At 47.0% G+C, this 26,630-nt stretch overlaps 1 protein-coding gene across 1 annotated transcript in view; it reads left to right on the plus strand.

Moving 5' to 3' along the window:
* MRPL1 (mitochondrial ribosomal protein L1) overlaps positions 1-26,630 on the plus strand; it is a 423,200-nt gene that overhangs the window by 304,746 nt on the left and 91,824 nt on the right. The window contains exon 7 of the mRNA XM_085640944.1: positions 20,090-20,187. Coding sequence (XP_085497070.1) covers positions 20,090-20,187 — 98 coding nt within the window. The remainder of the gene's footprint in view (positions 1-20,089; positions 20,188-26,630) is intronic.

Below are 26,630 nucleotides of genomic sequence, written 5' to 3' on the forward strand. Positions count from 1 at the left end.
CTGACTCGTGGGGAACGCCTTTGGTTTGCACGATAAATGTAGCGCCACTTGTGTGAGGAATACCTGCACTGTGTTAGGATCCCCACTGTACCTCTCTGGTGTCGCCAAGGGGATGGCTACCGGCATTTCCACTACTACCGCAGGGGTCTGATTCGTGAGGGAGGTGCTGGGCGTGAGCGGGTCCAATTGGATAGCATCCAGTCTGGCTTTTACATCGGCTGTTTCTTGCCTAGAGGCAGCCACTTCAACTTGCATGGCCGCTAAAGCAGCCAGCACATCATCAAGTGTTGCCATGTCTGTTATCGACCGGGAGACAGTTAGTGTTATTAAGGTCGGATATTTTGTAACGCCCTGAACGTCTCAGGATCGTTTAACAGACACGACAATGAGGACGCAACCACTAGTGAAGGGTTAGTTGTTTTAATGAAGGCAAATATAATACAAAGAATAAACAAAAGTTATAGTCACTGGAATCCTCCAGGCTAAGTACGTTACCAGCCCACAGCACGGATGGTCCTAACCGTCCTCTGCATATACGCCGGTCCCGGCGTATGCCAACAGAGGGCAGAAATGAAATGGCCGACAATGCCAATCGGTAGGCTGTGAGGGGCACGAAGAGTGTTGGGGAGAATCGAGGAGTCAGGGAAACACCCAGCCGGGGTCTCTACCTGAAGGGAGCAGCCGCTCAACCTCTTCCTCAGACTGCACCGGGACGCGGAGTCACCTCCTGGTGATGCGTCACCGATACCCCAATCACAAGCAAGAAGACTGAACCGAGAGCAGCCGCTCGATCGATCCTGTGGACTTCCGAGTCTGTAACGCGGCAAACACCTCCTGGTGTGCGTTACAGCTGGCAGTCCCTGTGTCTCTGGTCGGGCTGGGAGTTACGACTCCAACCAGCAAAAGCGCCACTGCGCTTGGACTCAGCCGAGTCAAAAAGCGAAGCTCAATGGTTGACCGGTAGAGCTTCCGGGTCCTTCACAGGTGACGATGGGGCAAGACACGGCCCAGGGAGTAACGACTCGACCTACCTCCGTTCTTGCCTTACTGGAGCACCACTCCGGAACACTGCTCTTCACGAAGCAGGTACGTCGGTGTGAACACAATATCCGACAGCGTTGTACCTCCCGGTTCCTCCCTTTATAGGGAGTGTTTTCCTTGAGTTATGTAACAGCTCTCCTGTTTACATAAGGGCGTGTTTCCTTGAGTTATGTAACAGCTCTCCTGTTTACATAAGGGCGTGTTTCCCTTGAGTTATGTAACAGCTCTCCTGTTTACATAAGGGCGTGTTTTCCTTGAGTTATGTAACAGCTCTCCTGTTTACATAAGGGCGTGTTTCCCTTGAGTTATGTAACAGCTCTCCTGTTTACATAACCTCTCAACCGCTAAGCATCCTGGGAGATGTAGTCGTTTTCGCCGGTTACCGTTTTCATCCCCTCGTATGACAGGAATTCTTGACACACTGACACAAGCACACACTTAGACAGCCACTCTCAAAATTACTCACTCTGACATATAGTAATTTATATACTCCAACACTCACATATTTTGCCTTTCACATATGTAGTTACTCACACATATACCAGTGAGACATACATTCTCTCACCAAACACACTGATACACACACTCACTCACCTATACCGCAATATCAGTTTTAGATGACAGGAATTTGTCAATTTTGACAGGCCTCTGGTGAAACAGAGTGTTATACTGCGTTGTGTTGACACCAAATTGGTATGCACTGCATGCGTTACATTTGAAAAAACCTTTCCTTCTAGAGAGCCAATTATACACCTCCATCACTTCAGGGCTACTGCTGACGAGCATTACTTGAGTAAGATCTTTTCAATGCAATAGTTTGTTTCTTTGATAGTGACGTACCAATAATGGGATCATGTAAAATCAATGGGCATTGTTTCATTACAATAGTTCTTATTTGCCTTTCTTGCTTGCTAAATGTCAGTATGAGTCTACTTTGCTCATCTGCAACTGTTTGTTCACCATTCTTGGTGTCTGTTTGCTTGTCTAGGAACAATGTAATGACTCTATTGATTTTTTGTGTTTTTAAAATGTCTCGAACTCAAATTTGAGCAGAAGACCCCCGAGCAAGAAATCTTAATTTGGACTTTTGCTGAACCTTTTTAAGTTCCTCATCACTGCTGCATATTCTTTTATTACCTTCGCATTTCCCCATAGGGAATGCTATTAATTAGATGCCGTGGATGTGCGCTGCTGGCGTGAAGCATAGAATTGCCTGCCATAGCTTTTCTGTGTAGCTTAGTTTCAATTGTCATTGTTGATATGGACATGAACATCTAAAAATCTACTGCCAGCGGACTTGTGTGATGTGAACTGTAAATTGACATTGTTCTAACTGATCTCAGATACAAATTGTGTTGCACTCTCCTTGGATCCCTTCCAAATTATAAAAAGGTCATCAATATACCTTAACCAACAGAAAACATGTCTTTCCCAGCTTTCATAGTGTTCGACCATGAGGAACTGCTTCTTCCACCAGCCCATGGGCAAGCACTCGTAGGTGGGGAAAAAATAGGCCCTCATGGCCACACCTTGGACTTGTTGGAAAATGTATTTGTTGAAGGAGAAAAAATTGTTATTTAAACAGAACTGTATCATAGACCATATCATTTTACTATGCTCATACAGTCTTGCAGGCCTTTTTAAAAAAAAAAAAAAAAGTTCCACTGCTCTTAAGCTGTCTTGGTGGTCAATACTTGTGTATAAGATGGTTACATCTTAAGTCGTAAGCAAGTAGTCATTACTCCACGGAATATCATATATAGCTTTCAGAAAGTCACCTGTATCTTTGACTTTGGATGGAAGTTCACGAACAGAGTCCTGTAGAAAGATATCAATATATTGTGAAGTATTTTCCAATAAGCTATTGCGGGCCAAAATTATTGGCCTTTCCAGGAGGAGAAGACATGTTTTTATGTACCTTAGGTATGAAATAAATCACTGGCATCATAAGGTACTCATTACGTAGGAATTTTTGTACTCCTCAATAGTTAATAAACCTTCATTTTTCCATGATAGTTTGGCAAACAAAATCATTGTACACAAGTCTGACTGTTGGCACATTGCTTCTTTTATTGACCACAATGTCGTCTAGTTGTTTGTATGTTTCAGCTATATAGTCAGATTTTGGCGAGATAACAATATTTCCACCTTTATCCGCGTTTTGGATCACGATTTAGTTATATTGTAATTTCTTGATGAGCTTTTGGTAATTCCTATTGAAATTACTCTCCCTCTTGCGTGTTTTATTGAGTGTATTGGTCAGTATTTTGAATTGCTCAATTATGTTATAAGTGAAAATGTCAATATATTTGCTTTATACTTACCTGCAAAATACTTCCATTTCATAATCCCAAGTGCTTTATTTGTAGTATTGTGGTCGAGCATCCTAGACTTGGAGGGGAGTGTTAAGCATTTGTTGTACACACAGAGTCAATAAGTGAGAGATATTCTCAAGAAGAAATCCAAGACCAATTTATAAAAATAAGCCTAAGTTTTTATAGGAATTTAGACACCGGAATATTTTAAATCAGGTAAGTAATTTCGAAGTTAACGATTTTACAAGAAAACAGTAAAAATGCTTGAATAATGGTTTCTGAGGTATGAGCCTCAAACGGGGTAATGTTATCTTATGGGAGGAAAAACATACACAGCAAACATTTACTTGCAGTCGGTGTTCGGGGTGCCCTTTAGGATGTAAGGTGCTTAGGAGCCAAGTTCCAAAGAACTACCAGTAGCTTGAGTTTACATACCCTGAGGTGTCTGGGTGCAGAGGGGCTGGCCGGGATAGTAGCCTTGAGCGCTACACCGGTAAAGTCAATGGTACCTGAAACCGAGGCTGCAAGGGGGGACTTGGGGACAAGTCCGGAAGAACCCAAAGGAGGGCTCGATTTGTGAGGACTTCTAAGCCAAGAGGACGCAGTCAGGAGTCACGGCTCCAGGCTGTGGTTCCCGGGTGCAGTGTGTCTTAGCTAGCTGGCCACTGGAGGTCAATGCTGTCACATTTCTCGGTCGGTTCTGCTGAGGAAGAAAAATAAGAAAGCAGGGCCCCTCTGGTCGTGATTTTCATTGGTCCTGAAGTCCCTCGTCATGCAGCTAAGTTTTCCTTGGCGTTGGTGTCCAAACTAGACACAAACAAGCCTTGGCTAGAGCAGGTTCTCCGGCACTCAGAGTATTGGTGCAGGGGGGGCTCCTTGAAAGTCTAGCGTCTCGAAACTCAGCCAAGAGATTGGGCGGGCCTACAGCGACGTAGACTTCCTCCTGACACCTCTCCCTCGGTGGGCCCATTAGCCAACAACAAGGTGTACCGGACAAGTGCAGTCTGTGCATGCAGATGCAGGAGGATGGCTCCTCCAACCCAAGGGAGATGCTAGATAGTTGGTTAAGTGCTGGACAGTCCTCCAAGTGTTGGGGAGGATGCACAGCTTTTGGACAAGTCAGGTCTTTGCAATTGTCAAGGTCCCTGCAGCTAGGCAGGGTTTTGTGTCCTGTTTGGAATAGGTCCTCATTGCGGCGGTGACTGGTCTTCTTTGTCCCTCTCCTGTTTCCTGGTCCACAAACCTATCTCGAAGGTATAAGAGGACCGCTAAATACCCAATTTAGGGGTGTTTAGGGTAGTATAGGGAACTATATGGTAGTAGCCAATGGGCTACCCATCACTAGGGTGACAACAGCCCCTATGTGACCACTTCATGTGGGGAGTGGGCATAACCCTGACCCAGAATTTTCTATTTTCACCAAAAACCAGATGGTGGAACCCTTCTCTGGCTCTCCAATTCTGGTAGCCCACCTTAGGAGTGTGACTCATCTGTAAGTGAAACACGCCTCTTGAATATCGAATTTCCTACCTGCTGTGGTGCCAAATGGGCCTCAGAGCAGGGGGTGGCATTACCCAGGTCTAGGGGGAAGCCGTATTTGCATATCCAAGGCAGATGCAGCTTTGAAGCTCTTAATCTGCTAAATTCAGTAGCCATCCTGCTGGAGGAAGTGCGATTACCTTCCACCTGGCACGCATTGTTCCTGGCCTCTGAAAGCGCAGGGACTCACCTGCATGGGATCAGAAACTCATCTGTGGTGGCATGCTGGACGATACCAGTCAGCCAACACACTAAGGCACACATGTACGGCCATTCCATTTGTGACTAGCAATTTGCGAATTTTAGTGACTTGCAATCTGTGAGTTGCAAAAGGAAATGTACTGATGTGTCTCGGGTACATTTTGTGATTCCCAGTGGGGTCCCAAATGTCTTGCCTCATCAATATTCATGAGGCAGGTTACAATTTGCTACCCACTGGGAATGGGTGATAACACAAGGATGTTGACCTGCTGGGGACAGCAGACACCTATGTCTGTTTGCTTTTTTTAAAAAGCAACTTTTTTTTTTTTTTAAATGCAGCCCATTTTCCTTAAAGGAAAACCGGATGCGTTTCAAACACAATAATGAAACGTTTCAGTTTAATTTTTCAAGAGTAGACAGTGGTCTGTGGACCACTGCTTGCTCCTAAAAAACTTACAGCTGCCACTCACAAAGTGGAAGGGTCCCCTGGGGACCCCTTCCCGTTTGTGACTGGCTTACCACCTACTTGTAGTAGACGGTAAAATGCAATTATTTTGAGAATGCATTCCGGTCGCAAAACAATTGTACATCCCCCAGCGACTCGCTATTAGGAAGGGACCCCCTTGGCACACCCCTTCCTAATAGCGACTCACAAACCATATTTTGTGAGTCGGTAACAGGTTACGAACTCGCAACATGGGGTTGATGCAAGTTAAAACACTTTTTAGTGGTCACAAGCAGCTCGAATATCTGTTTGTGACCGCTAAAAACGGTCGTACATGTGGCTCAAAGTGACTTGTAGGGATACAGGGACCTCTGGAGGCATATCTTCATATAGCTGATACTGGCATCAGTACGGACTTATTAAGACAAGATGTTTGATACCAAACATCAGTATTTTCAGTGAAGTCCTTATGTAGCTGTGTAATGAACAGTGCCCAATAAAAACGTTTTAAAATGGCTTCCTGAACATTTGCAATGTCTAGCAATGGAGCTAGATAGCATAGGGTAACATCTGCTTAAGCAGATGTGCTCTCACATTTCATTCTGTGCATCCTGCCTTAGGGCTCTAAAGCCTGCTGTAGGGGATGACTTGCATATAGTACATGCAGTGTACACAGGGCGTGGGCAATGTCATGTTATCGGAATGGCTTGCACCATTTCACGCATCCTGCAATGGCAGCCTGCATGAAGTTTGTGTATCAGTCCCTTTGGATGGCATAATGCATGCAGCTGCCTTTAGGCACCCTCTTTAGTACCCATGTCCTGGGTATCAGTGGTACCATTTGCCAGGGATTTACAAGGGTTCTAAAGTCCTTGCCAATTGGGCTACAATTGAGCATTTGTTTTGTTTTTAGGGAAAGAGTGCTGGCACGGGTTCCTGGTTAGCAGGGACACAACAATCAACATCAGTATCAGTGAGCAAAAAGTGGAGGTGACCATGTCACAAAGTGGAGAAATCCAGTCAAGGTTTGTCTGGCAGGTTATAATGTGGTACTAATAGGTTTTGGGATTAGTGCACACTGGTAATATTACTTTAATTTTGCTAATTGTACTGTTCATTCTCCATTAACTGGAAAAGGTGAAATAAAAAGTTTACAGAAACCAGTTACAATAAAATTATATCCCTCCGTCCATTGGCTATTCCTTCTTACCAGTTCAACCTGCAATCAGCTTTAGAACAGGGCATGGAGCATTGCACAGGCTGCAGGAATGGTAGCCAGGCCTAGAGATGGGCAGGCCAGAAAAATTAACAGGGATAGTGTAGGAGGCTGGCTTAGTATATGATGCCCACTTATTTAAGTGATGCACCTTGCACTAATCCAGGCAACACTTATGGTGATTTTAGTGGTCTTTGATAACCATAGAAATCTCTTAAAGTGGTAGCTGTGGAGAGCAGCCTTCAGGCATATCTTGAAGGAGTGTTAAGCAGCTTGTTTTACCAGTTTATTCTTATAGTGTACGTTAAATGAGAAAGAACCACACAGTGTTTATATAAAAAATACTTATATTTATTACACAACACTCACTAACACATTGGTATATTTCATACCCGGAAATATCAACACAATACACAAAAATACTTCAAATGCAGTCCGATAAGTAGCACAAAATACAGTGGTCTCCAGGGGGGAGACCAAACCATATACTAATAAAGTGGAATGCGAACTGCAAAGGAGGATGGGACTTGGAATTGAAGACCCAGAGGAGCCTGGGACACAAGGAACCACGCAAGGTAAGTACCCATGAACCCTAAGAAGGCTGTGTGTGGAGTGGGAACACAGCTGCATGCCCAATGGAAGTCAATGGAGAAGTTGTGGTTGCAGTTTTGTAGAAGGACCTTCCCAGAGGACCCGAATAATTCCCTTGGAGGACGGAAGGTTAGAAAGCCACCCCACCCGTTGATGCCTTAGGAACCAGGTTACCTACACCACGGAAGCCGGTTGCATAGGGGTGAAGAGACATCAGAAACCTCCGTAGACGACAATGGAAGACTTGGAAGAAAGTGCAACTGGAAAAGACTGTGATGAAGTCGGATGGAATCCAAGGGTGGATTCTGAGAGTGAAGAACCTGCAAGCAGTGGAGACAGTCTATGCCACTCGAAAGTGACCGGGAGGCACAAGGACGCACTGCCCACTGATGTCGGGAGGTTCGGGAGAGTCGAGGATTACCATGGTGAGGACACTGATCTTGTAGGGAAGATATGCTGGAGGCAGGAGCTTCTTGTAGCCCGAAGATCTCTGGAGTGCAGAGCCAACAAGCCTTGGCAACAGCAAGTTGACTCGGTGCACAGGTTTTCAGTCCCAGCAGTTCTGACGATGTATACTGGTCTCAAAATTGCAGAGAGTACAAGTCTGGCTTCGCGGGAGTTGCAGGACCACCACCTGTGTTGCTGAGCCCCGGGAAGTCTGTAGGACTACAGGAAAAGCAGACCAGTCAGCTTTGTTGCGGTGCCTGCAGATGCTGGGGTGTGATTCCTTTACTTCAAGGGAGATTATTTTGGGTGTCCTTGATGCCCACAGGTCTATTGAAGATCCTGGATGAAGCCCAAACACAGATGATGAAGAAGACTTGCAGAGCAGTGAGACCAGGAGTCTTCCTTGGTGCAGTCTCGGTTCCAGATGAAGTCCAAGTGTCCAGACAGCCGTAGAGGGACTTTGTTTCAGGCTGGAGTATTGTCCCACCACGAATCTGAGGACCCACCCAGAGGCAAGACCTTGAGTACCCTAAGGGAAGGATTTGAACAACTCCGTGGTCCCTCCCAGAGGAGGGGCTAGACAGAGGGAAGGATGCTCCCGTGTCCTTTGTCCAGTTTAGCGCCATAGCTGGAGCGAAGGGCTCCCAGAACTAGTTTCAGCTGCAGCATGCAAGGAGGATACCAAATGTGCCCTTCAAAGCAATCTGGTGGTGCTGGCAAGCACTCCCAGACCCGCCAAATACACCAAGTCCTGTCTGGGAGGTGGTCACACCTCCCTGTGACAGGAAACCTATTGTTCTACCTTCCCCTGCTGGAGTTCAACAGCAGGAGGGTGACCCTTCTGTTGCTTATTGCTATATTTGGGTGTTAAACTGGTACAAATTAGATGCAACCTATGCTCAGAGATTACTAACAAGTGAAACAAAAATCACAAATTAAGGAAACAATACTGTCATAAAATGTGCCTCATTACGCCATATAATTTGCCTTTTCATGCTGCATAATTTAATCAACACTGACGTATAATATGGCCCTCCCTTGCTGCATATTCCAGTGGCTCTTATTGTAGTCTATTAAACCAAATGCAGTATGTTTTCGAACAGCAGTATTCTGAACTCAGCATTTGAAGGTACTTTTATATGTGAATGTAAAGAAAAAGGAGGATTGGTAAAATAAAATATTTGCAACTTATAACACACAATTTGGTTATGGGGGAGCCATAGTTAATCAAGGTTTTGTGATTTCAGTTTGTCCATATTAGCCACTAAATGCGTATTCATTTGTCTATCCTTTTTACCTCAGAAGTTACTGCTTTTGTTTTTACCTTTTTGTGCATGAAGTCATATGAAAGCTTGGCTCGTTATGGGCTTGAGGTTCCAATGGGACCTCGAGGTGAGCCAGTCTTTATCTCAAGCTACCATCGGCTCACCCACCTGTAGCTACGCCCCTGAAAGGGCCAGCTTTAGTGCTGATTGCATCCGGCATGTCATTCTTTGTTGCCACCCCCAACCCTCCGATCTTGTGCTATGCAGGAGGCACATTATCCCATGGTGCAACTCTACCAGTCAAAACTGAGACTAGGCAAGACTCGGATCTCTCTAACAGATGCAATAGTTTGTTTTGCCTAATAATTGCTGATGCACAAGGAACTCTGATGTCCATGGAAGATATTTTAAATTACGTGTGCAGTAGCTCAAACCCCTGGATAAAAGCAGAATGCCCTGCCCCAGGTCGGGCAGGAGGAGCCACACCATATGCTGAGACCGGCCTGTTGTCATTCTGTATGGGCAGGTTGGTCTTCAGTTCTAGGTTGGGAAGGACTGCTCTTGTGCTGAGAAGACGAGTGTCAGCGGGACCCAACGTGGAGTTCCGCAGAGCGTGGAGGTTTCTGCAGAGGAGCAGCACAGCTCACTGCAATTCCCAGAATTACGGACAAAAGACGTGAAATAGATAGACAGATGGCCACCCTAAAAGAGTGGTGGGGGCTCAGCATGGATGGGGAGGAGAGGGATGGTGCAGACTGAAGGGACTGAAAAAGTAGCACAAGAGCAAGCTAAAAAGCAACCACGTCTATCAGATGGTCGCCAGAGGAGAAGTCTAATTCGAAAATCGAATGCATATGTCCAGTTAGATCTGCTCTTTGTTTTCCAGGCAAATCTTAAACGGCCAACCAAGAGTGACCCTGTAATATCAAAACACGCTTCTTCATTAGCTGGGGAGGGCCAGATATAGTTTGCACACCATGCTCCACACTTGCTTCACTCAACACGCCATGGACTCTCTCCTAGCAAATTGTGCTTCTGTGCAAGAGGGGGAGTAAAACTAAATGGCAATACAAAAACAAGCATAGAAAATGGAATAGGTCTCGCCTTTGTTTAAGTTGAAGCTATTTGCTTTGCTAATGGTATTGTATTTTAGCTATGTTTTATTGAGTGTATGTGATATGTTGTGGCTTTATGTTGTGAGAATTGTAATTGTTAGCTGTGTAGTAGTTTAAAGCATAGCGTTAGGAGGAGAAGATTAGTGTTTAAGATTTGGGAAGGAGAGTGAGGAGAAGGATAGCATGAGGGTTAATGAAGCATAATGAGGAGGAGAGTAGCATGAGGCAGAAGAAAGGGGAGTGAGGAGAGCAGTAGGAGGCATAAGGAAGGAGACCGGAGTAGAAGAGTAGCAGGAGTAATATGAAAGTAGTGTGAGAAGTAGAAGAGTGGTGGAAGGGAGGAAAGTTTATTAGATTAGTATTAGGCATAAGGAAGTAGATGGGTGTAGAAGAGCAGTGTGAGGGAGATAGTAGTAGAAGGAGGAGGGTCAGAGCAGTGTGATGCAGATGGACAGAGTGATGAGGGTAAGAGTAGTGTGAGGCACAAGGATTGTGAGTGTGAATGACAGTAGTATGAGGCATATGGATGTAGATTGATTCTTCCACTATGAACTTCTGCTCTTTATATGCGAACGTTGGGCAGATCATGGTCTGTGCGCAACTGTGACTTAAAACCTGGCATGTGCATGCACAGGCCTGGAAAGCAGGAAGCGGCTCCAGTCCTGGCGTGCTGGTGCACCGGCCTGGCAAGAAAAGAACGAGAGAGGAGCAAATCGCCCTGCCTGCAGAGACGGTATTGCCAGCTGAACGAAGCACCGCATCCCAACTGGCTGGCGCAGACAGCAACTCCCAAGAGGCACAGTACTCCCAGAAGCCCCAAGAATGGGCCCAAAGACTGCAGCAACAAACTGCCGCCTGAAAGAGTGACAGACAGAGCACCGCTCTGAAGTGCCCGACACAAGTGTTTCTCTTCCCCTCTCCTTTCTCGCTCCTCACCGCCGCTACCCCCTACCAGTCTGGCGGCGAGAGACCGGCAGTGAGAAACTGGCCGGAGTGATTCCATGAACACCGCGTCAGCACCGTGAGGAGACCGGTTTACTGGAAAGCGCTATATTCAATCCAGTGTTATGTACACGCACAATTTTAGGAACCGCCATTTAGAGGCATACCGAAGGGGAACCGTATATGCCGGAAGCATTAAATCTCATCAGGGAACATTGTAGCAAACGTTAAATAAAATTGAAGGTAATGTAGAAAATACGTAGTGGAAAAAAAAGAGAATATTCTTTGTAACGTAAAAAGGAAACTGACTCTGGGTGGTGGGAGGGGTGACATTTCTGTTTACCTTCCTCATTAATATGCCCCTGCCACCGATACTTGGCTAGGAGTATATAGTATAGCGCTTCATTGACACCACAAGAAAGCGCTGATAGGGTACAATGAAAGGAGCGGTACCAGGACACCCGTTTTAGAGGTTTAGATAACAAGGAGCGGGGAGTTAATAGGAAATGTAATGAAAAGCGGGAATAAGGCAAAAGATGGCAGAATGGACGTAGCGTCCCTCCGTGAGTGCCCCGCTGTTAATGGCTGCCAGGACTGAGTTTTTGGCAGCAATTGTTATAGGCGGGGGCTGAAGCGAGGAGAGGCTCCCCGAGCGGACGTGTGCTCAGAGGCGGGCGGGGGGTGGGGGGGGACTGCAGCGGGGAGAGGCTCCCTGAGCGGACGTGTGCTCCGAGGCAGGGGGTGGGGGGCTGAAGCAGGAGAGGCTGCCCGAGCGGCCATTACGAGCGTGCGGACAGCGCTGAAAATGAAAAGAAAAGAGTGCTTACTGTGTTTTAAAGGAGAGCGTGTAAAGCCGCCAGTAAAAGATCCAGTCCGGGTGAGCGGGGCCAAAAGAGGACAGGTTGGCAACCAGGAGGGACTAAAAAGCTTCTGGTACAATCACACTCGGTTCAGCATAATCAAGGACTCAAAATGACGCACACCAATGAAAATTACGGGCAGAGCCGAAACACGACTTTTTAAAGTATATCCAAGAAGCCCTCGCAGAGCATGTGCGCTGCAACGCCAGACGAGACCTAAAAAACATGCCGGAAATTGGTCACAGATGTGGTCACTCACTTGTGACTTGAGCCAGTCCACATGAATTACCTAGTTAGTCACATTATCCTCACCTCAAAAGTCTCAATGTGTGTGTTGAGTGATGCAAAGCTGCATAGTGTTACATGCACTCACAAGAAGCTGATCGGTTGCACTACAAATGCTTCCAATTATCGGAGGCATACTTCATGTATATTATTATACCTTGTACCATCTTCACAGTTCACTTGTCCACCCTACTGGCCCATCTCTTCTCAAGCATTGTGGCAGACTCTGTGCTTTCGCGACGTGTTGCAAAGTGGGTGTTTGGTATCAGTTACTCTTTCACAGCTCATCCCACCTGGTTCTGTGACGAGCCCAGAAAGTGCACCTTCGTGAAGTGATGCACAGGCTCAGAAAGCACAGGGTTGAAGAATAAAATGAATGGTAATGTTCAGTTTATGGGGATGGACTTTGTCACAGTGATAGTCGCCTTGCAGCCTGGTAGGCCACAGAGGGCCAGAGGTGAAAGCAGACTAGCCCTGTAAAACCCGAGACACATGGCTCATGCGCAGTAGCTCATATGCTGAGAAAAGTGCCTGACTCACTCATGGGTCAGAGTGTGAAAATGGGCCTTAAAACAGGGAGTATGTAAATAAAACTGGATAAGAGGCAGGAAAATGGGGAAGCGAAGCCTGATCGCACATATTAACATGCCTTTACTGAGCTATACGTAAGTAAATTAGTATTCTGTCTACTGGCATGAAACCTGAGAAAAAAAATTGAAACTTCATAAAACGGCATCTGCTAGAAACCAGGGCACTACTATTTGAAGCTTCCACTCTTATCAAAACACAACTAAAGGATCTCTCTACAACTAACTGGTTGCTACTTATAATTTTACATCCTATAGTTCTTGATCGGCATAGCAATATAATACAGTCTGTAAAAAGTTAGCAGTCTTGGTGTGTAACATGTGTAGGGATCAGCTTTGAAAGCGGAAGAGATTTGTTGTGGAGTACTTTTGGAGTGATAAAAAGAATACAACATTTGAGCATAAAGTGTATTTTAAAGGCCCAGTGTTGTAGCGCATTAGCTTTCAAGTTGGGAATACGTGTTTGCGAGGAAAAAAAATTGTTTGCCGTTTTACCAAGCGCTAAAAAGGTGAGTTTAGACTGGGTTCTTACCCCTAGGCATAGGCCCATATGCTTTAAGAAATAGGCTTGTGAAACTTTAAAACGGACTGATATATTTTTCTCAGTGCTGTATTTAGTTACAGGTATCAAGTGCAAACGGTAATAAATGCAGTACAGCTACTGGTTTTTAAGGGAAAGCTTGCATAATTGCAGTCGTATGGTACCTCAAGCATATTATAACAGTTCAGAAGATGCACAAATATGCTTAAAGTGTACAAAATCTAGTAATACAATGTGCACCACGGTGCAAGAATGTTAGTTTACAAAGTGTATCTGTAGCAGTTGTTAATATTACTGTTTTGGTTTTACTAGATATGACTACTGTATGCATGCCATATTCGTATCTAGTAAAACAAAAGGTAGTGCTTGATGTTCTATATATATTAATCTCATTTTTACAACTGAACACTAGCGACAAGTAGAGATGAGACAACTCATGGGGGCTGGGGCAGGTGTTCATTGTAGACAGATTGTATGTTTAACGTCCTGCCCGGCCATCAAACGTTCCAGGTTAGTAATCTGAAGGAGGCTGTGATTAAAACTGCTAAATTCAACCCACATTACATACGTAATTAGTACTTTTAACATGTTCTAGGATTAGTATGAAACGAGTACCTAAAATCCAAGTACTCTGCTTCCACATTCTACACTTTTAGTGCTTTCTTCTAACAAAACAGAACTTCTCCATTGCTAGCTGTTAATGTATGTAACTGACATAGTTATTGTAGTGTTGTTGGATCATGTGCAGTAGGACCCCAGTGGTCCTAGACGGACTCCTTATAAAGTTACGTAATCAGTTGGGAGGTATTTGGGTGTGTCTGTGTATGGTCAATAAAGTCTGACAATAAATTCAGTAAACGGTTACATGCTAAAGACGTGTATAACAGAGCTCTGTGTGTGGCATAGTAATTTGTGTGCTCCAGAGCCGGGACTGGAGATGAGCAGGGGATACTTGACCTGAAGAAACCCTACCTGAGAGTTTGCTGAGGTCCAGCAATTTGCTTGTTAATGCCACATGCGCCTCAAGAAGCAAACTACGGTTGGCATATGTGGAATTAAAGCATCGCTGTAACTCATACAAGGCCCTCGAAGAATGTGAAGGCCCTACGAAGGAACACTGTTGGAGAGCCTGCCAGAAACCTACTGGTAACGCCGAAAGAAAAGATACTGCACCACAGCATAACACATAGCCATCATCAATACAAAGCAGAAATGCTCAAGGCAGCTACAACCAGGTACGAAGAAGCGAGAAAGGCAGCAATAGCCAAGGGCAAGAAAGTGCTAGAGAGGGAGATGATCAGGCACAAAGAAATGCTAAAGGCAGAGGCAGTTAGGTACAAGAAGCGATAGTCTACAAAGCGCCTTACAATTTCAAAATCTGGTGAGGTGGCTCGGAGGCAAATACGGGGGTTGTGCTTATGAAGCCATTGGTCCCTGTAGGAACAACCAGAAAGTAAGCTAGGGATACTGAGCACAACTCAAAAGGTCTTCAAGAAATTGAAGTTCTTCCATGGCTATAGAAAGAGCGCCAAATAAGGCGCAGACGTATTTCTGAAACCACCACTGCCATTCAACACTGCTAAAAAGCAGAATATTGGCTCCAGATGGACTGCATGGATCGAAACATTCAATGACTTCATAGATACTCTAGAAGAAGTAGATGACAGAAAGATCATTAAATACTTAAAGAACCTTGCAGGTGATTGTGTGAAGGAAGTGATTAAGAAAATATCACAAGCTGATGAAATATCGTACCATCAGATCAAGGAAACATTGGAAGCCAAGTTTATTCCAATGGAGAATGTCGACTATGAAAGATACATCTTCAGTCAGGCAAGATAACAAGCTGGTGAGACAATGGCTGAGTTTGATACTTTCATCAAGCATTGCAAGTTCGAGGAATTCAATGATAAAGAAGCCATGCATCTTAGTCATCAATGGTTGCCTCTCCGATTCATTCAGATGACTCATGCTGAGAGAGAGACACTCAGTCTAAAAAAGGCACTCATGGCTGCGAGAGCTGAGGAACATGATGGTCGACATGCTGCTAATATGGAAGCTAGAACAACCCAGAACGAATCTGCGGTGTTCCATGAAAAATAAGCAGAAGCACAAAGTGAAGGCTCAGAAGACGATGTCTCTGAAGAAAAAGTGTGTCCCCGATGTGGATTCTCATTTCATCACAAAGGCAAATGTCCTGCCATTGGACAGACATGCAAAGACTTTGAGCAGGAAAACCATTTCATAACGGTTTGCAAAGCAAAAGAGAAGCTAAGTGCATCACGATGAGGAGAAAATGGGTGCCAGTAAGTTACAGAAGCATTCTAGCCCACCCAAAAGGCCAAATAGCTACATCAATTGAGGCAATTGGAGACTAAACGAAGTTGATCGTCATCAAAGTCATCTTCCAAAAGTTCTTCAGAGTCATCGTAGAGCAACAGTGAAGCCGATGGGTGTGCAATCAACCGCAGAAAAACATGCACATGTAGGACTGGCTACTTGGAAAGAAGAACACATGTTAATGAAAGATCGCCACGTGAAGCGAACGACTCATTTGGCAGATGCCCCAAGATCACGCTAAAGGTGAATGTCTGCCCTACAGCTTTCATTGTAGACCGTGGTGCATTGAGCAATATCTTGCCAGCAGAAAAATACAACAAACTGTCTGTTACCTCATCTAACACCATCGGAAACAAAGGTTTACGCATGGGCCACTTCTATGCTATTGCAAAGTCAATGGTCATTTGTATAGACCATGTGGCATAAAAAAACAACAGTACAAGCACCAATTTGTGCTCTTCAAGATACTTCGTCAAGGGCATGTCTATTCGGCTCCAGCACCGCTGCTGACATGGGACTGATATCCATCAACTACAACCTCATCCTCAATGCACATTCTGAAATAGCCAGTCAATTCCTGTTATATTATGGACTAGTGAAGCTTAAGCCAATAAAGGTGCAACTTCACATTAATGAGGACATTCTTCATGTTGCTTATTGACACCGACAGATTACTTTTTATTTACAGGAGGCCGTTGAGAAAGAACTGGAAACATTACTAAAGCATGACATCATCTAGTGCTCTACTAGTCCAACGCCACGAGTTTCGCCCATAATGGTAGTGCCAAGAAAGGACAGTGGAGGTGCAGTGCGCATTTGTGTCTGAGTGCCAGGCCAACAAGGCAATCCAGAGAGAAAGACATCCAGGTCCACACAACTGAATGACACCAAACTCATCTCCCATCTTGATTTGAACAAAGGATACCATCAACTCGAGCTGGAATAGAACTCTAGGTATATTACTACTTTTTTAACTCATGTTGGTTTATTCAGATATAAAAGACTCAATTTTGGTGGGTCGTCTGCTGCAGGAATCTTTCAGGATGTTATTCGATGAGTAATTCAACCTGTCACACATGCTTTTAACTCCAGTGAAGATATATTAGTGTTTGGGCTCACACTAAAGGAACATGAGAAAGCTCTTATGCAAGTATGTTGTTTGCTCACTGATGCAGGTGTCACGTTAAATGCAGAAAAGTGTGAATTTGACAAATCCAAACTCAAATTCTTCAGTCATGTTTTCTCTGAAGGGGGGATGACTCCTGACCCTGAAAAAGTACAAGCATTGTCATCCACCTTTCCCCCCCGCAAGATGTAACAATGCTGCGATCCTTTTTAAGCACGGCCAGCTATTGCTCCAGATAAATGTGGCTTACTTTGATCCAAAGTTACATACTGAGATTGTTGTAGACGCAAGCCAAGTTGGGTTTGGCGCAATCCTTCCCCAACACAATGGACATCCAAATGCTCAGACACATTGTGGCCTATGCCAGCTGAAGCATATTTCAGACTGAACATGCCTATTCTCAGCCAGAAAAAGAGAGCCTGGCTGTAGTGTGGGCTTGTGAACATTTCCATGCCTTTCTGTATGGAAAGGATTTCAGGTTTGTCCCTGACCACCATGCATTTCTCACCGTTTTCCGAAATCCGAAAGCCAGGATGCCCTCTCGCATAGAGATGTGTGGTTTGAGATTACAAGAGTATGATTACCCTATTGTGCATAAGCCGGGAAGGATCAAAACCCTGCAGATTACTTCTCACGAGTGCCGTTACAGCATCACAGTGCAATGTCTTAAGCGGGTGAAGCATATATTAATTTCATAGTAAAGTCCAACACCCAGTGCAGCTCTATCCATAGAGAAGATTCTTGCTGCTACCAATACAGACAGAGACATGCTCATACTCCAGGATATAATTGCACTGTAGTCATGGAGAAGACATACTCAACCTCTCACAGATGACGTTGAATTTCAAAAATGTGCAGGAAGAACTGTCACTCATGAAGGTATTAAACTAAGAGGTTTGATAATTGTCATACCTGAGAGCTTGAGTCAACACATTATTGAACTAGCACACAAAAAGAACATCATGGCATTGAAGCCACAAAGAGAGCCCTCCGAGACAGGGTGGTTTCCTCACCTTGATGAACGGTTCTAGAAGGAACTGAAACCATGTCACCAGTGTAACTGCGTGTCTACCAAAACAACACAGCATTCGCGAAATATGTCTGTCTTCCTAAACACGCGTGGGAGAAAATTGCAGTTGATTTCTTTGGACCTTTACACATGGCCATCATCTCATTAAATTTATTGATGAGAACTCACGTTTTCTCTTAGTTGAAGATTTATCATCAACCTCACATGAAAAAGTGATTAAGAGACTGGATAATATTTTTTCAGCATGGGGTGTTCTTGCCATCCTCAAATCTGACAACGTTCCGCCCTTCAATAGAAGAGAGAGTTTAAGGACTTTCATAGTCATTTGAATATAAGCACGCCTCTCTGGACATAGACAAATGGTGTTGAACGATCTAAGGGCACCCTGAAGAAAGTGGTTCAGCGCGCTGGGCTCGAAGGAATCGATCTCAAGTTAGCTTTGTATCCAGTCCTTCATGCTTATAGGTTGACTCCCCATTCTAACACTCGTGAAAGCCCTGCCACCTTGCTGTTTGGGAGAGCCATTGCCACAAAGCTGCCACATTTCACCATACGCCGATTATTAGACATTGATGAGATTTGTGTCACAAACACTTCTCACAAAAGAAAGATGAGGGCCTATGCTGAACAGATACGCTAGGGATGTGGTTTTTGAAAGAGACCGAGTCCTAGTCTAACAAAAATGGAAACGCGAGACATGCTCTGTTTGATACTGATCCATTGAGAGTTGTGATAGGTAATGGACATATGGTGACCACTCAATGTCCCGGAAAGTCCATTATGAGAGACTAGTCCCATTTCAAACATCTGCCTCAATGTACGTCAGCTCCATATTTCACAAATGAAACAAGTCCACCTGAGTGCCAAATTCAAGCATCTGATTCCACAGCTATGTTCTCTGATGACTGTGCAACTCCTTCACCTCCTACGACTCAATCGGTAAGATTAGTGCAATCCCCTTGACGACTCGTTGATGAACTCTAGTGTATATATGTTGCCTGTATTTTTTATTTAACAAAGGGTGGAGATGTAGTGTTGTGTGATCATGTGCATTAGGACCCTTGTGGTCATAGGCGGACTCCTTACAAAGTTACATAATCAGTTGGGAGTATTGGGTATGGTCAATAAAATCTGACTCAGTACTTTCAGTTAACGGCTGCATGCTGAGGAATAAAGACGTGTATTACAGAGCTCTCTGTGTAGCATAGTCATTTGCATGCTCCAGAGCTGGGGTGGATCCTACACTCATTATGAAGGTATCTTGTCAATGGTAGACCAGGGATCTCCAACATTTTCTTCATTAAGAGCTACTTATAATCAATGAATCACCCCGAGCTATAGTGTTGTAATCCTGACCACATCAAAAAAGATTACATTATTGGCCACTGCATGCACGCTTAAGAGCAGTCGTCACCTTAGTGAATCAGGTAGGATTGCCACAGTGAGATAAAAAAGATTTCTCAATTTGGAATACCTTTAGATGGGTAACACCTAACAGTCATATCTGCGATACTCTTGGCGCCATGGAAATGCATCTCTCCAATGCCACATAATTTGTCATTCAAATATATTTTGGAAATTCAGCCATTTTTCTTCAAATGTAGGGTGATAAGTTCTCAAAATACACACATTTTCATTTCATATACACAGTTTTCAATTTTGGTATACATATATTAATTCAGCCATGCGCAATCTTCTGATTTACTGGGCTAGACTTCACACGGGAGAGCTACTTTTAGGTAGCTGGAGAGGGTTACAGGCTACTCCTTGGAGAAGCCTGTGGTAGACCATGTGAAGCCATAAATTCTTTTGAGTTAGGCAGTAGCAGTACCTGCCTTTTACTGTGGTTTGAAAAGTCAGGACTGATATAGTAAATGATGTATAAGAAACAAATTAGCATTGTTATGCAGCAAACTGTTACCAGAGGAATAGTTTCTGTACCACAATGATTGATTTATCATGCTATCATTTAGAATCTACATTTCAGAATCCAAAACAGACTGTTTGAGACAAAAGTATGCAATTTATAGGAGTGACCAAATTGTCATATATATGTGGTCACAAAGCGAGACCATTAAGTAGGAACTACCTTACTTGAAGTATCTAAACCGAAATAATCATGAACAGTAACAGGCCCCAAGGGCATTTCAATTATTGCATGTTTCAGCAAAGGTTTCAAATTTTCTTTGTTTTCTGTTTTTAGGTTCTGTGGGCATGGACATTAAAAGCATGCTAAATATCTTCATGCAAGGACACGAGTATTCGGTAGAGCACAATTGTGTCCAGACCAAGATAGCATCGGTAAGTTTTACAAAGAATTTAAACAGAAAGCTTTGGCAACGGGAACAGGCAATGACTTTCTGAAAAAGCATACCGTATGTTTTAGTAGCTTTTCATTCTTTCTGTTGTATGTTAGGCAGGGCGGGACTGGGGAGCAAAATCATACCTCGCAGATTTTGTTAGACCAGCCTCCCCTCCCCCCATAGTGCGTGTAGCAACCGTGTGAACCGGACGACTGCAAGATAGGTGGGGGGCTCGATCTTCAATACATTTTTGAAAAAAAAAGGCAAATATAGCACAATTTAGAACACATTTTTCATTATAAAATCTTATCCAGTCATCAAATAGATGGATGGATGGATGGATGGATAGATAGATAGATGGATGGATGGAGTTTGGAGAAAGGGATACTTGGTTCAATAAATGAATAGTTGGAAGGTGGGCAGTGGGTGGATGAATAAATTCAAGAATGCATGACCGTGAATAAAGACTTCTAGCTATATGGCTAGGTGCAGTGTAAAAATGCTGGATTATGGGTTGAGGAGGGTGAAACCCTACTCAAGCAGCAACCACAATCTTTGTTAGGGTGAAGTCACAAGCTAATCCCAATTAAACCTTTGCTCAACCCTCTGGTAGCTTTGCACAGAACACTCAGGCTTAGCTTGTAGGCAATGTGTAAGTTACTTATGCAGCACTTCAAATAAAAATAAAGTGAAAACACAACACAAGATAAATCCCAAATTAGGGGGGCGTGGCTAAGCGCGCTGACAAGATGGCCACAAGCGAGTAGAGCTCCAGCCGATCGGTGCCGTTATCCTGGCACTTTCTCCCGGCTGGGCTCCTCGCGGACTCTGGGCACTGGCGGGGGTGAAGTTAAGGCTCTCCCCCCCCCCCCCCCCCCCCCCGACGTCACGGTGCGAGCGCTGGCGGGTGCGACTGCCGCAGAGCCCCGGCGTCACCACATGGAGCTCGCGGCCAGCAGACGAAGCGCGGTGGACGTGTACCGCGGCCGGCCGCTCCAGCAAATTTAACCCGCGGCCTGCCACGAGGGCCCGGGCCGCGGTGACTGCAGCGCCGGTGCGGGAAGAGGCGGGGCGCAGCTGACACATGGATGTGTGGTGCCCTGGAACGGAGACAACGGCGGAAGTGGGGCTGGCCATGAGACGCGTGGCTGGGGCTATGCAGGCGTCGTGAGTCCCCCGAAGAACAGCCCGGCCAACAGCAGAGGAGCGGAGGTGACAGTGGCCTGCTGGAGGTATTGCGGGGCGGACGGCCTTGCGACGTGGACCCTCTTGCGGACCCTCGAGGCGTTGCAGAGATCCTGGCTGTGTGCCAGGAGTGACTTGGTGAGTGACCGGGCAGAGCGCCAAGAAGCGAACCCCTCTGGGGGACCCTGCGGAACAGTGAAAAAGGTGGTGAGGCGGCTGAAGCACTAAAGTGGATTTCCCCCCCACGTGCAGTTGCGGAGTGGGAGACCTGGCGCTGGAGACAGGGATGGCTCTTGCGAGGGCGGACTGTGCAGTGACATGTTGTGCCGATGCCGGGGCCAGAGGCCCGGAAGCCTGATGGGTGGTCGGTAGCTGCACTGGAACTGGACGAGGCAAGGAGCAGTGGCGGAGGAGAGGGTGCCTGGTTGGCGGTGACACGGGGGAGCGCCTGGATCTCGATCGCTCACCACTGGTGCCGAGGAGTAGTGGCAGCGCTGCAAACCCCCCACCCCCCTCCCCCTTACACGTGGTTAGGCGCCATGTGACTTGGAGACGGCGGCCATTTCGCGTGAGGCCTTGGCATAGCTGGCGCCGGGAAGCCGTTTGGGGTGTGCCGACACCGATACAGCGACGGCAGCGTCACAGTGGTGCCCAGAAGAGGGCGTGAGCGTAGGAGTGCAGATACTGATGCTTAAGCGGCAGGAGGGAGGCCGAAAAGAGATCCGGGCATAGCGGAAGAGTGGCATGCGACAGCTGATGTGGTCCAGTGACATCGGCAAGTAGTGGGGAGGGCTTTGGATTTCCCTCTCTGCTCCGCACTCTCGCGGCGGTGCAGGAAGCCTGCGGTGTCGGGCCCCTTCTGTGGTGGTGAATCGCGGGGTTGGACCCGGACAACCCACCTGGTGATGCTGTCCCGCCAGATGCCTACAGCTCAACAGTTGGTCATGGGCCGGCTACGGAACACGCCAAAGGAAAGCCGGACTCGGACTACGGGCTCGGGCCACATGGCGGAGAACCGCGAAGAGTGGGTTGAGCCTCAGACGACGGTGCTGGCGGCAAAGTTGGACACTGTGCTCGCCGCAGTGGAGCGGATTGGCTCCACGCTGGAGCAGACGAAAGCCTCCCTAGAGTCGCGCATCGACAAGGTCACAGTAGACTTCACCCTCCTTCATGCGGACCACCGCAAGCTGGCGGACGTCGTGGCTCAACAGCACCAGACCATTCAAGACGTCCAGCCAGTTGTGAACAACCACACTGCCACCCTGCAGGACTTAATAGATAACGTCCACACGCTGGAAGATCGGGCCGAGGATGCCGAAGGGCGCTCCTGGCGCAGTAATATCAGGGTGGTGGTCTGCCGGAAGGCGAAGAGGGACGACAGCCGGATCAATACGTCGAGGGATGGCTTCGAAACCTACTTGGCCCGGCACTGCTTTCTTCGCAGTTTGTGGTGGAGCGGGCCCACAGGGTCCCAGCGCATCGGCCCAGGCCGGGGGCCCGACCCCGTCCCTTCTTGTTCAAACTCCTTAACTATCGGGACAGAGATGTGGTGCTCTGTGAAACCAGGAAGATGGGCGCAATTCAAGTGGGAAGTGGACAGGTGCTGTTCTTCCCGGACTACACGGCAGGGGTTCAAAAGCGTCGGAGTAACTACCTGGCGGTGAAGCGCCGCCTGCGGGACCTGGAGATCTCATATTCACTGCTGTTTCCATCACGCCTCAGAGTGGTCACAAAGGAGGGGACCCACTTCGATGCCCCGTCAGAGGTTTGGGACTGGTTGGAGGAGACCGGGCGAAGTGATGGGCAGAGACCGCCGGACTCGAGTCTTGCAATCACCGAGGGAAGAGGCTCCGACGAAAGAGGGGGAGAGGGGCCCGTAGAGATGTGGGAATGGGCCTGGGGGTGGCTCCTAGCCTGGAGCGGATACGTCTGGAGCACCAGGGAGCGCTGGCGGCGGTGGCAACACTTGGATCTCCTGATGGTCGGGGAGAGGCGGACGCTCACAGACATAGCGATCCTGAGACCAGCGGCCCGTCTTCTCCATCCACCACGCTCTCTGAAGACCAGTTGATGCCACTGGTGACCCCCCAGACCTCTGAACAGATCATGTGAGCTGGGAACTTTGTTGAGATGGTACCCACTGCCATGCACGTCTTTGAGAGACAGACGAGATCCGGTGATCGATGTTTAGAGACCTAATGTGTAAAGTGAGAGGCGCTGTGTGAGGATGGGGAGGTGTCTGACTGGCAGCTGTGCGGGGGAGGGGGGTTGCAATTCCGGGGGGGGGGTCCCTCGGGAGGGAGGGATGGCACACCAAGTGGTATCTGCAGCTGGAGGCGCAGGTAGTAGAGGTTAAGCCCCCCGCCGATGCCGGCCCGTGCCCGGTCACGGGAGACATCCGCAATGCGCACGCAAAGGCACCACGGCGAAGGAGCAGCTTGCGGCAGCCAAAGCCACGTAGAAAAACCCCGTTAGCCATTACTTTGGCTTAGTTATTCATCATAAGCATTAGCTTACAGTTTGGACGAATGCCCGTACCGGGGTTTGCCCTGACAGTTATATCGGCCTTGTTGTTAAGTTTGCGTGCTTGGCCGCACGTGAGTGTTTCTTTGTTTTGTTGTTGTTGTTTTTTAATGCAGCGCTCCGGATTGACTTATAGGGATCCTGTGCGACACGCTGGCTGGGTGTACCCCGGCCCCGCCACCTATCCACCATACGATTGTTCCAAATGGCCACCACCAACATAATCACATGGAATGTCCGAGGCATGCACACGCCAGCGCGTAGATATTCCGTTTTCTCTTATCTGCAAAGACACAAGGCGGCCATAGCTCTCCTTCAGGAGACTCACATGACTCAGGTAGAAATAGATCGGTTGCGCGCCCGCTGGAGGGGTCAGGTGTTCAGGACCACTTACTCAGCGCGAGCTCGGGGTACATTGGTCTGGGTGCAGGCGGGCATCCCATTCACGTGTGTGGAGGTGCTGGTCGATTCGGCAGGGAGATACACATTAGTGCACAGGCGATTTAATGGGCAGCGTGTATTGCTAGGTTCACTGTACGCCCTGAATGTTGAGCAACCATCATTCCTTGCCTGTTTGTCTACGGTGTTGGCCCCGTACGCGGGTCTCCCTTGGCTACTAGGCGGGGATTTCAACTCGGTCCTAGACGTGCACCTAGATCGGTCTTTTCCGCCCCTCCGTGGTACACAGGTAGGCTCGAACGCGCAGGCGTTGACAGACTGGATGTTGCGCTGGGCTCTACTTGATGTGTGGCGCAATTTACACCCTGAAGTCCGCGTCTACTCATATTATTCGGCAGTACACGACCTCCATGTGCGTCTTGATAGGGTGCTGAGCTCCTATCCATTGCTTCCCCTGTTAGATCAGGCTGAATATCTTGGTCGGACGCACTCGGATCACAACCCCCTAAGGTTGTGTCTTCGGTGGAGCCCTGACCGTCCCCCGGTTCCTACGTGGTGCCTCCAGTCGGTGGCTCTGGAGGATATGGAATTCCGCGCCTCTTTAGGCACCGCGATAGAGCAGTTTTTCGACCTCAACGAGGGCACCACGAGCAGCGAACTGATAGTGGGACGCCCACAAGGCCTGCATCAGGAGACATTGCTTGGGCGCGACGTGGAACATCCACAAGCAACTCATGATGTCACTTGCTGCCTTAGAATCTCGCCTAATTGCGTGCGAGCGGCTCGGGGAGGGCGGTGGTCGGGACTCAGACCAACTGCTAAGACTTCGGGCGCACCACGCCTAACTGTTGGAACGCCTGCGTTGCCACAACTATGCGGCACATTCGGCCCGAGTTCATGCCACATCAGATAGGGCGGGAAGGCTGCTGGCCTGGCTGCTCCGACGGGAGGCGGCTCACACCCCGATCGGCGCTATACGTGGGTCTGACGGATCGTTAGTGTACACGCAGTGGGAGATCCACCAGGTGATGACGGCACTTTACGCATCTCTGTATCGGTCGACGGGGTGCTGGTAGGCACACGACCTAGACCGGTTTTTGGAGGCTGCTGACCTGCCCCCGGTTCAGGATGAGCACCAGGAGTCACTTGAGAGCCCCCTCACTGCGGACGAGATTAGGGATGCGGTTACCTCTGTGGCCGCTGGGAAGGCGCTGGGTCCCGACGGGCTGCCGGCGGAGTATTCTAAAACCTACAGGGAAACACTGAACCCCAAACTTCACACTCTTTATCTGACCGCCCTTGAGGACCGTGCCTTGCCCAGTTCAATGCGAGAGGCCTATCTTATACTTAAGGACTCATTCCCTAGCGATGAGGAGTTCTCTACACACTTCAGAGAAAAGACAAGAAAATTTTAACTAGAACTGCAACTCACCTTACCAAATACACATTTTCAGACCCAGCCCACTTCCTCTCCATTATTGCCTATGGTAAGTTCCCCTCGTTCTGGCTATATGGAATATACTCCAAAAAACTATGCATCGTGCGCTCCTCCTTACTACCAAGTGAGACTGAAATGATTCAAAGCGGTAACTTAACTTAAACATTCCAATCATTTCAATGATCCACTGCCTGCCAAGTGTTTCACAGAGCTTAGATCTTCCGTGCTTCCACTCAGTCTAAGATAGTCAAGCAAGCAAGCACTCACGCAGGGCTTGATTCCTGACCGCTTCAAAATAGGTCAAGGTAACCATTGCTAAGAAACCTAATGTAATCTTATCTGATCCTAACAACTTCCGCCCTATTTCTAATAAGATGACTTTAACCAAACTGCTAGAACTGTGCATTCACACACAACTCTGTAACCATATAGAACAGTTTTAACTCCTGGACCAATACCAATCGGGTTTTTGATCTGGTCATAGTACTGAAACTGACTTAACACACATTGTCGATGACACCGTGAGGTTACTTGACCAAAACGAACCCTGCTTACTTATACTTCTTGATCTCTCCTTGGCATTCGACACGGTCAAACGTGACAACTTAATTTATCTCCTCAAAAAAATGATGGGGTTATCAGACCCAGTTTTAGCTTGATTTGCCTCATTCGTGCATAACAGAATGCAAAAAAGCAAAGTCAAACATTCCTGGTCTAACGGTACACCAGTATCAATCTCAAGGATCTGCACTCTTGCCCACGCTTTTCAACTTATTCATGGAACCCCTCACTGAAATTCTGAACTGCTCTAACATACAATATCACATGTACACCAACGATATTCAACTACACTTGAAAATCTCTTCCCCAGTTAGTATCAAAACTCTTAACTCTGC

The sequence above is a fragment of the Triturus cristatus genome, chromosome 2_2 (assembly GCF_964204655.1).
Source record: "Triturus cristatus chromosome 2_2, aTriCri1.1, whole genome shotgun sequence".
Lineage (NCBI taxonomy): Eukaryota > Metazoa > Chordata > Amphibia > Caudata > Salamandridae > Triturus > Triturus cristatus.